The sequence below is a fragment of the Bufo bufo genome, chromosome 3 (assembly GCF_905171765.1).
Source record: "Bufo bufo chromosome 3, aBufBuf1.1, whole genome shotgun sequence".
Classification (NCBI taxonomy): Eukaryota; Metazoa; Chordata; class Amphibia; order Anura; family Bufonidae; genus Bufo; species Bufo bufo.
Window position 1 is genome coordinate 650255593 of NC_053391.1, and position 11396 is coordinate 650266988.

Here is an 11396-nt window from a genome sequence, read left to right on the forward strand (position 1 = left end):
TCAGACCATTTCTCTCCTTTCTTTCTTCCAGCTTTTGGACTGCGTTGGGATCCCGGTTCTGATGGCTCTGTCTTGGTTTATTCTTCACTCGCGATACAGAGTGATCCATTTTATTGCTGTTGTGGTCTGTTTGTTGGGTGTCGGGACCATGGTTGGTGCAGATTTTCTGTCCGGAAGAGAAGAAGGCAAAGGTTTGATGAGTGCTAATACATTGGTTCTTTTGGCTTTCAGTGTCCATGAACAAGTAGCCCATGTTAGAATCTTACTGGGAAGGACTTTGTCATCTTCAGCCTCAGAAATACAATTGCAGATATTGTATAATAAACATAAAGAATAACATGTTTAAAAGCATATTCACTACAATGTACAATGCATCTCATTAAAGAGGTTTTCCCCCCCAAAAAATTCTACTGATGATCCTGTCCGTATCTGATCAGTGGGGGTCCGACACCTGCTTCCCTGCCAATCAGCTTTTTGAAATGCCCCCCGGCGCTTTTTTCCGTTTTCCCTAGACCTTATGACGTCCTGATCATGGGTTACGTGGCCTAAGCACAGTTCAGTCCTATTCGAGTAAATGCGGCTGAGCTGCAATACCAAGCACAGCCACTATACAATGTACAGCGCTGTGTGGGACATCTATTCTCATGGCTCTATGTTGTGCTATTACTTTATTTCTACTAGAAGTTATGAATGAATTGCCAGCAGTCTGCAGTAAGGGTACAGAGGGGAGGTAACCAGTTGGGGGGGTGTACCTGCACAGTCTGAAAATGGCAGCACTGATTGGATAGTGTCAGACTGTGCAGGTACACACCCCCAACTGGTTACCGCCCCTCTGTACCCTTACTGCAGACTGCTAGCAAGTCATTCATAACTTCTAGTAGAAATAATAAAGGAATGTAACAACATAGAGCCATAAGAATAGATGTTCCAGAATTGTCATTACATGGGGAATGCATGAAGCTATGAAACCGGCATGTCAGGAGTGGTGAGAGGTCCTCTTTTTAAAAGGGGTTTGTCCCAGAATGATCACCTACTGAATTGGTGATAAGTGTCTGATCAGTACAAGTCTGACCATTAGGACTCCCACCAATTACGAGAATAGGTGCTTCCCCTGTATGATTGGAGCTGCAGCTGAGTACCCGGTTATCACCAGCAGTCCCATCGAGATTTAGTAGAAGAGCACATGGTCCGCCATTCAGTTCATAGGAGGGGACAGAGGACTCCCATTCTCGTGATCAGACACTTGGGGAAAGATATGTTGTCATTCTGGGACGACCCCTTTAATATACTGTAATCCTGGGATGGCTGCTGCCACACTCATTTGATTCCTGTTCTCTTTCCAGCTACTGACATGCTGATCGGTGATGTGCTGGTGATCCTAGGTGCCTGCTTGTACGCCATCTCCAATGTATCTGAAGAATACATCGTGAAAAACCTCACCCGTGAGGAGTTCCTGGGGATGCTGGGCCTGTTTGGCACTTTTATCAGCGGTATACAACTGTAAGGGCCTGTATAGTTATGTGATGCTTAGTTTGATGATTTTATTTTTTGCTTTTTTAAAGTGCCACAGTCAGCATGATCCACCCTATTACGCCAGGCATACAGACAGGTAGGGGTGATCATGGTGATAAAAACGATACCATTATTATTATCACCATAGCTAAGAAACTGCTGTTAATATCCTAATTGGAGCACCAAGGTGCCTGCCAAAGGCCTCGGAGCACCAGTTTGTTACCCCCCCCCCTCTTCAACTTCAGTCCTTTACCTTGATTGACAGCGGTAGACATCAGGTATAGCCATGTGTTCTTGTAACTGCTCTCAGCGCTTGATCAGTGTATCTCCTGCTGCACTGACCAGGAGATTTTGCGCAGCACAGATGATGGGTCTCAGCGCTTGCTCAGTGCAGCAGGAGGTAAACTGATCAAGCAGTGAGTCCAGGAACAACAAAACATGGCTTTACCTAAGCTAGCGCATTCCACGCTTTATCCCGCCCAGGTCCCCTGTTCTGTCCGCCCCTCTCCTCTTGATTGATGGCACGGTCCACTGGATCGTTGATGAAATCCCGCGCCAGCGCCGTTCACTTCTGTCTTCGGCGCAGTGAGTGAAGGCCGCTCTCCTGATGCTGGCTTCCTTACTGTGACGTAGTTGGCGCAGGCGCAGTGAGGAATCCGGTACCAGGAGCGCATCATTCACTGACTGCGCCGAAGACAGAAGTGAACGCAGGCGCGGGATTTCATCAACGATGGGGTGGACCGTGGCATCAATCAAGAGAAGCGGGGCGGGCAGAACAGGGGACCTGGGCGGGATAAAGCGTGAGTAGACGGAGCCTCTAGGTGATGATTTTACGCCCACATAGCACCTAGAGGCTCATTAGCATATTATAAAAGTGGTTATTTTACAAAAAAGGCTGCAGGGACAAATGTCAGAAACATACTGTTATGTAGTGCTGACATTAGCGCATCGCTATATCAGTCAGCTACATAACGGTATTTCTGGTGGTAGAAGCCCTTTAATTTATTCTATTTCCTGAGCATGATTATGGGGGCGGTCATCTTTCCTGAGCTGTTCTTAACAGCATTAAGAAAATTGACTTACGGCAGCCCTATGATCCATAGACACAATGGTCAGGAGGGGACCTCATTGACTTCTATGGGACAGTCTTCTAGGCTGCCCTCTGACCTGTGCAGAGGTCATTCTATGAGGAAAGAATAGATAAGATGTGACAATCGCCTATTGTAAATAGTGGATCGTGTTTTATCTATACACAGAGGTGATATCATTACAGGCAGGATTAGAATGACAGATAAGCAGATAACTGCAGTAAAGTGATCTTTACAGACCAAGAAGTGGCGCCTATTATTAGGATTAGTGGCCAGTGCAAAATCTGCAGGGTTTTATGATTTTTGTGGGGGATTGAGTCAGCACAACCTGTATGTAGGTGCACATCTACTTTTAAAGTCAGTATAAAGCGGAGTCTGCTTATATAGAACCTACCAGTAGCCATTTGGCTCCAGGAGAAGTATATGGTGGGCTCAGCGTGCATGTTTGTACTTGCATCCCTGGATCCGATGAAAGCTGTAATGGCACCGGACGGGGTTAAAAGCAGAGTGTGCTTGGCGTGCATGCTGACCTGCATTCCCTGGACTTTGTGTGGCTGTCATGGCCCATAAACAGGTAGGAACTAGTGTTAGGGACCACTCATAGAGGCGACCTTGACGTGGTGAGTGACTTATTACTCTTTGGCCAAAATGTACACCAATGCCTCATCCAGCATAGAGGCAGGGCAGAACGCTGGTTGCAGAGTGCTATTGCATTTGTATTTTACGTTTTATGATTTTTGTTTAAATATATATGTTTTTATGTTTAACATTTTTAAAGAATTTTTGATATTTTTAAATGGCAATATCTATATTTAAAAATAACGTAATTTAAACAATAGGTCATTTTCTGATGACACTTTTCCATCTAGCCATATTTCATTCAGGAGTCTGAGAGAGACCACTGTAAATCTACTATGTAATTTGATTATTTTATGGGAATAACACTTTATAGTAAGTCCTGGCTGCGGTTACCCAAGATGAGAGAGCGAGGCTGTGCTGAAGCAAGGGTGCTGTTGATCGAGAAAGAGGAGCAAGGGTGCACGGAGTAGCTCAGACCCGCCCTCGCTGCACTTAACTGCTCATTTGAATATGGATTAAAAGTAATTTTTCTCTTGATTGAAGCAGCAGATCCTTAAAGGGAACCTGTCACCGGGATTTTGTGTATAGAGCTGAGGACATGGGTTGCTAGATGGCCGCTAGCACATCCGCAATATCCAGTCCTCATAGCTCTGTGTGCTTTTATTGTGTAAAAAAAAACGATTTGATACATATGCAAATTAACCTGAGATGAGTCCTGTCCCTGACTCATCTCACGTACAGGACTCATCTCACGTACAGGACTCATCTCACGTACAGGACTCATCTCACGTACAGGACTCATCTCACGTACAGGACTCATCTCACGTACAGGACTCATCTCACGTACAGGACTCATCTCACGTACAGGACTCATCTCACGTACAGGACTCATCTCACGTACAGGACTCATCTCACGTACAGGACTCATCTCACGTACAGGACTCATCTCACGTACAGGACTCATCTCACGTACAGGACTCATCTCACGTACAGGACTCATCTCACGTACAGGACTCATCTCACGTACAGGACTCATCTCACGTACAGGACTCATCTCACGTACAGGACTCATCTCACGTACAGGACTCATCGCAGGTTAATTTGCATATGAATCAAATCTGGTTTTTTACACAATAAAAGCACACAGAGCTATGGGGACTGGGTATTGCGGATGTGCTAGCGGCCATCTAGCAACCAATGTCCTCAGCTCTATACACAAAATCCCGGTGACAGGTTCCCTTTAAGTGAAAACTTATAGGAAAAAATGCTCCAGAATTGTTGGTTATTTATGACGGCCAGCAGATCCCTTTAAAGGGGTTCTCCGGGCTTTTAATATCGATGACCTATCCTCATCATAGATCATGAGCTGTATGAAAGGAAGGCGTGCGCAGTGTGTGTGTTCCCGCTCCTTTCTCTCTTCCTGCTCATTGCTGCTATGTCTATGGTGAACAGGAAGAGAGAACGGAGAGACGGCATGGCGCGCGCCTTCTCTTCATACATCTGATATTGATGACCTATGCTGAGGATAGGTCATCAGTATGAAAACACCCGGAGAACCCCTTTAATTGACTACTTGCTCATCATTGTAGACTGTAAACGTGCATTCTAAGTTCTCAGTTTCAGTGTGTTGCCTGTATATGTCTGACGTCTTTCCCCTTCTCTTCTGAAGGATGGCTTTGGAATACCATGCTATTGGCAGCATTAAGTGGGACTGGAGAATAGGTAAGTGCTGTGCTCTCTGCCTCATCCAACCATTATGTTTAGATCAAAGCGTTATGGGCGCCGCTGACTTATAGTGTGAAAAGAGTGACTTGTTCCTAATACAAAGGGTCTGCCCTTCTGGACGACCCCTCCTCTGAGGGTAGTGCCTCACATCATGTGGTACCACAGCACCCCAATCACGGCAGGTGAAACCCCAGGCAATCGGTTGTTAAAGGGTTTGGTCAATTTATACATACATTGTAAAAATATATTAATGCAACCATAAATGACTTTGTATTCTATCCCCGCAATGAAGGTGAAGCCCCTCTCCTGCCCCACATATGCAATGTTAACAAAGAAAGCTGCCGTCCCCAACATTCATAGGATGCAAGACTTGTCCAGCCTGTTCCTGGCCTCCATCACTCCGGCGCATGCGCTGAACGGTAACTGGACGAGTCCAGTGTTGTCACAAATACAGGGGTTTCTGCTGCCTGTATCTGCGCAGGGGCTGAATGCATCCAGTCACCGTTCTGCGCCATAGTGCAGGGAGCCAGGAACAGCCTCGTCAGAGACCTCCGGCACTCCAGGTGTTGTGAAACTACATCTCCCAGCATGCACATTTGCTTGGCTGTTCACTGAACTCCCACAGAAGCGAACAGAGCATGCTGGGAGTTGTAGTTTCACAACAGCTGGAGTGCTGAAGGTTGTTGATCCCTGCATTGCACTCATTCAGTTTGAATAATGACACTGAATCCCAGAAAGGGAGACCCCTGTGACATCCATCTTACATTTACACCGGCGCTGGATACGCCGAAGTTATGTAGAGGCCGACACTTCTTCATAACTTCGGTGGATCCACCGCCATCAGTGTTTTAGATCGAATACATAATGGAACCCACATTTGCGGAGTCTGGAAATGAAGAAGAATGGCAGACGAAGGGTTCCACGTCTGTGGTGGCATGTAGGTACATCAGAGAAGCGTTGGCATCGCATGCGCCAATCCTGTGTACATGGAGGGGCCGCCTGCACCGCAATAACGGAATGTAGTCTTGCTTTTTAATGGGATATGGACTCCTGCAGTCATCAGTGTATGAGTGATGATTGCAGAAAAGCCCCCATTTAGGAAAATTGGCTTTCTTGGAAATGCTTTTCCTAAAAAGTCAATCCTGTTGCATGTGAATCCAGAGCTCAGACACGGGGCCCAACAAGCAAGCATGTTAGTTGTTTATAGGGACTAGCATCCTCTCTATATGAAGGTTTTTTAGTTTTTATATGAAGTCATAACGTCTATGTATTTGCTTGTGTTACAGGACTGCTGTTTGCCGCTTTTGCTCTTTGCATGTTCGGGCTGTACAATGTGATGCCCCTTGTGATAAGAGTCACCAGTGCCACCTCTGTTAACCTGGGGATCCTGACTGCCGACCTTTACAGCCTCTTCTTTGGCCTCTTCTTATTTGGATACAGTGTAAGGAATAGTCTGGTATTTTATGTTCGTGTCGGGCTGGAAAACCTTTCCTGTCTTCCCATTGAAACGTAATATGTTGTGATCTTAGGTAGTGCGATAAGATCTATTCACAAGGTGTGTGTACAGCTTGGCAGCTGTAATGTGAAGGTGGCCATAGACTTTTAGACCCTCATACACATTAGAGCAGGGTTCAGCTGCTGTGAGACTACATGCACACGTGATCGGCCGGGCTTGTAACTCCAAGAGAAGTGAATACAAGATCTTGGGAGTTGTAGTTTTGGAACTGCTAGAATGGCGGCGGTTGCTGATCCCTGCATTACAGTATTTGATGAACTCCCGATGTTGAACTTCATTGCTTGGTCCCTTTGTTCACCTAGAAGATAAGCCGTGAGGTTCCTCAAACTGCTTTCTCCTCTCTTCCCAATGAAAACGTATAGATGTTCGGCCATGCTGAGTTGGCATGTGTGTCGGGGAAGACAGCCATGAGCTCACTGAAGTGTTGGCCGACAGCTATTGAAAGTGTATGGACCCCTAGACAGCTGTTCCTCCTGCTCGACACACGTTAGAGGGTCAGCCGGTCCTGCCGAATTTGGTGGGTTCAGTTGACCTTTATCTATTGTTTATTGCCACTAAAAGGGGCTATAGACACTACATTATCGGTCTAATACCTGAGGCCTTCATGAATCACAGGGATCTACCCAGGGGCATACTGAGAACTTAGTGGCCCCATCTTGTAGGTGGGTCCAAACTGACAGAAGGTGGGGCCAGCAATACTGTAGTGCAGAACCAGATACCACGTCCTGAGGATGGCCACTGGCCAGGTGCATAAGTACCTAATGATCCTACATTAATTAATGCTGACAGAATAAGATCTTTATGTACCTGGCTGGAGGTCATAGGCGGCCCCCGGGATTCAGCCCACCGGGAAGTTTCTCTGTATGGTCATTGGCCAGTCCACCCGTGGATCTACCAAAAATTGATTATTTCTGAGCAGCCCTTTGTGCTTTTTCTATAGAAACATGCCTGTGGGGTTGTCAGGGTGAGGACCTTTCTTTTTGTGTATCAGAGGAACAACCTAAGAACTCCAATAGATGGAAATGTATGATAATCCAGATTTAAATGCTTCTAAATACAGTGACTGTAGTGACTACAGAGTGTCTCTCATTCTTGAGGACCTGCGACGTGTCCAAGGACTACTGCCCATTGACTTCTGGATTTTTTTGCGACTTGTGTTGTGATCCTCTTCATTTCTATGGGATCACTGCTAGCTCGCAATCCTGGCAGCGACAGCTGTCCTCTGACCAGTGTAATCCTAGACTCAGTCCAGTCCATAAACACGAGATGTTGATTGACCATAATGCAGCCGATCGGTCATCCATATGTGGCCAAACCTGATTTAATAAATTTACGGCAGACAGTGTTGCAAGCGATTGTTCGTATTAACTTTTTTAAACAATAATATTAAAAAAAAGGCCAGAATTCACCATGTCATCCGTCTTCTAAATTGTGTAGGGCCTGTTTTTCTTCCAAGTACCTTCCCAGATTGCAGCTGAGGGCTTAGACCATGGGACACAATGGAGCAGATTCACTGTTGCAGAGGTGTCAGAATTCTGGTGCACCTGCCCTTACACCGCATTTCTATCGGTGTTATCCTGGAATTTATATTGATGGCCTATCAGGATAGGTCATCAATATCCGATGGCCAGGGGTTTGACTCTGGACACCTCTGCCGATCATCTGTTTGAAGGAGCTCTGGTGAGCAGCTTGCCTAAGCATGCACAGAGCGCTAATGGCCATTTCAAACAGCTGATCAGCGGGGATCCGAGAGTCGGGCCCCTGCTATTCTGCAGATAGGGTATTTGATATAGATGACCTTTTTTAATTTTTTTTTTTTTTTTACACCCCTTTTCTGCCATGCTCAACAGGCTTAGCGGAAAGTGGGTGTGGCTATGAGAGTAAGGGTGCTGGAGTTAAAGAGGTATTCCCATCACAGACAATGGAGGCATATCGCTAGGAGGCGGGACCCGCACCTACAACTAGAACCGAGCGCGGAGAGCTTGTCTGGAGGACCCCGGATTTCGGGGGTCGCTCCACCACCAAGCACTGCTCCCCGCTGCTCCCATAGAAGTGAATAGGAGCGCACCGTGCACGCGCGGCCCCTGCTCCCATTCTTTCTATGGGGCAGACGGAAATAGATGAGCTGTGCATGCGCAGTTGTGCCCTCCATTCATTTCCCTGCTCCGTTCTCATTGTGTCAGACAATGGGGCATATCCTAGCGATACACCCCCATTGTCTGTGATGGGAATACCCCTTTAAGGTGTGGCACCGTGCGCCAGAATCTTGGCTTAGTTTTGTTAGCGTAGATGGGCTAAAGCTATGTGCACACGGTGCGTATTACAGGCAGACCTTTATGCATAAAATCTGCAGCCTAATACAGTACCATCCAAGTAGAAAAGATTTTCTAAATCTGATGTACGTGGTGCAGACATTTTCATGGAAATATACGTATTCTGCGGATTTTGAAATCTGCTGCATGCTAATTGCTTGTGAAGACTTCCCCCTATGCAATGCCAATCCAGGTCAGTATCCACAAGTAACACTTGGATTTTGGTGCGAAATCTGCATGAAAATCTGTGCGCACAATAGACTAAAGATGGTGGAGGATAAATCTGGGTGCAACCTTTAGTCCCAAGTTTGCCACTGTCTAAAATAAACAATATTCAAAAATCTGACCCCAATTCGATCACTTATTTTCCAGAGACCCTTCTAACAAGTAGGGATTGTCCAGGGCCCTTCAACATTTTTAATATAGAAAATGAAAGGTGTCGAAATGCTGCAGATACTAAAGTTACAAGGAATCTAAAAATGCATGGTCTTCTTTTGTCTTGCAGTTCTCTTTCTCTACATCCTGGCGTTTGTGGTGATTATGGTGGGCTTCATCATGTACCTGCAGCACAGCAACTTACCAAAGAGAGCCCTACGCCAGCGCGACTAGTGGAGGATAGAGTATAGCGCCATGAAGGATGAGGAGACGCCACAGGAGCCTGCCACTCCTCTGCAGTACATGCCCGAGGAGCTCAACAGAGCAGGCTTGGATTGAACACAACCACCACATTGCCTTTGCCATTTTTATATGAAATGAAGAAACTACATTTTACCCAATTTTTTTAAAAAAATAGTTTTTAGACCTTTTTATTTTTGACCAAGTTTAAAGTGTCCTATAATGTTTTCATTTTTAGTTCCATTTCAGGCTAGTTTTACTCTTGCCACGTTCTTAGTCCTACCAGCGAGCTTTTTGCCTTGGACAGATTGTCGTAAAGAACTGCTGTGCGGACGCAGTAACACTAAACACAGAACCTGTCAAGATCTGTTTTAGTTTTCAGTGACTTAATATTTAATTATACATTTTTTTTATTGTTGCACTAGAGTTTTTGGAGATAAAAGCATTTTTATAATTAATATTGCAGTGGCAACCTTAACCCAGCTTGGCTATGTATGTCCATATATATGGTTAGAAATTTAGAACCTGAGTGGCTGGTAAGAACATTTATTCTATTACTTTTCATTTTTTGCTAGTTTTTAGTGATGTTTCTTCTTTTTTTTTTTTTTTTTTTTTACATTTAAAAATTGAATATCAGCTTCCAGAAATGTGACTTTTCTTACAGGGATTGTCCGGTTTTAGAAAAGTCTTTGTCAAGTAACCGATTTGTTAAGTTAATATATGAGAATTCCTCTTTTACAACCCTTATTTGGGAGTCAGAGCAGGGAATGGCTAGAGTTTCTCTCAGAAGGACCTGGCATGTTCATCTTTCAGTGAGTGGTGTAATTCTTCACTTCCCCTGTGGAGGCACTGCTGGGCAATTTACCAATTTGCTACCTGATTCCCAAGCAGATTACAGCTGATCGCCAGGGCCCTATTGGATGGATTGCCCATGGTTAGCTTATTTTAGGGTTGACCTTTTTATGACAAGGGAATTGTCAAAGGCAATATTGCCAGGATATGCTACCAATGTCAGACAGGTAAATAAAGGTGCGAGCACGGCCACCCTCCATTTGTTGCTATGGAGGGCACCAGCACGGCTATTTCCTTAACTCACATAGAAGTGAATGGAGAGGTGGCTGCACCTTCCCGGTGCGCTCTCCATTTACTGCTGTAAGAGAAATGGCCAAAATGCATGCTCGCGTGGAACTCCAGTAGAAGTGAATGGAGAGCGCGCCTCAGTTCTAGAGATAGGTGTGGCTCCTACTACTGGACAGTACCTATTTGACTTTGGTGAGGTATCGTAGTGATAGGTCACCATTGTGTGAGATGGTCCAACCCTTTTAATGAAAGTGCTTTTTTTTTTTTGTTTGTTTTTTAATTAAAAATGTATACTGTATATATTGAAAATGACGGCATTACCCATTACCTAAAGCAGCCGAGCAGACTGAGAAAAGAAAAGGGATATTTTTGGTTTCCATTTTAAATGGTCATCTTGTGCCCCGTGTTAATTTTTACTGTATTTATTCAGATAGTCAATGTACTGTAATTTAGTTATATCATGATCTATACAATTTTTTTTTTTTTTTTTAAAAACCTCAAGTAGGTATATGTAAAAAGAACAAGTAATCATTATTGGTATTTATTAGAAGATCCAAATTGCCTTGTAAAACTATTAAATAACTTTAAAGGGGTTTACTGAAATTTTAATATGATGACCTATCCTCAGGATAGTAATCAACCGAAAGTATCAAGCTTGATAAAGGCTACCATGTAGCCGAAACGTTGCTGTCTGGCTTTTTGTTTACACACTCTTTGAAGGACGATCACTAAAGAAAGCACTGGAGATGCCTGCCGCCACCTTTTGTTGATTGTCATTGATCTGATGGGCTGCTGAGGATCTGCGGTTTTGGCTTGGCTGATGCATTCTGGTGTGGTCGATAAGGTCCGTGAGTGCTGCGCTGCAATTTGTGTTTGTACTATCCACAGGATAGGGCAATCGGAATCCAAATTGGTGGGGGTCCGACACCCGGGACCCCCCGCCGATCAGCTGTTTGAGAAGGCAGCAGC

The 11396-nt window shown here is 45.0% G+C and overlaps 1 protein-coding gene across 2 annotated transcripts in view; it reads left to right on the forward strand.

Annotated features, from left to right (window-relative positions):
• Positions 1-11014, forward strand: part of SLC35F2 (solute carrier family 35 member F2) — a 77130-nt gene extending 66116 nt beyond the window's left edge. For both annotated transcript variants that reach the window (XM_040426267.1, XM_040426266.1), the window contains exons 4-8: positions 32-191; positions 1344-1500; positions 4849-4901; positions 6191-6345; positions 9238-11014. In XM_040426267.1, coding sequence (XP_040282201.1) covers positions 32-191; positions 1344-1500; positions 4849-4901; positions 6191-6345; positions 9238-9270 — 558 coding nt within the window. In that variant the 3' untranslated portion in view covers positions 9271-11014. The remainder of the gene's footprint in view (positions 1-31; positions 192-1343; positions 1501-4848; positions 4902-6190; positions 6346-9237) is intronic.
• Positions 11015-11396: the final 382 nt, after the last annotated feature.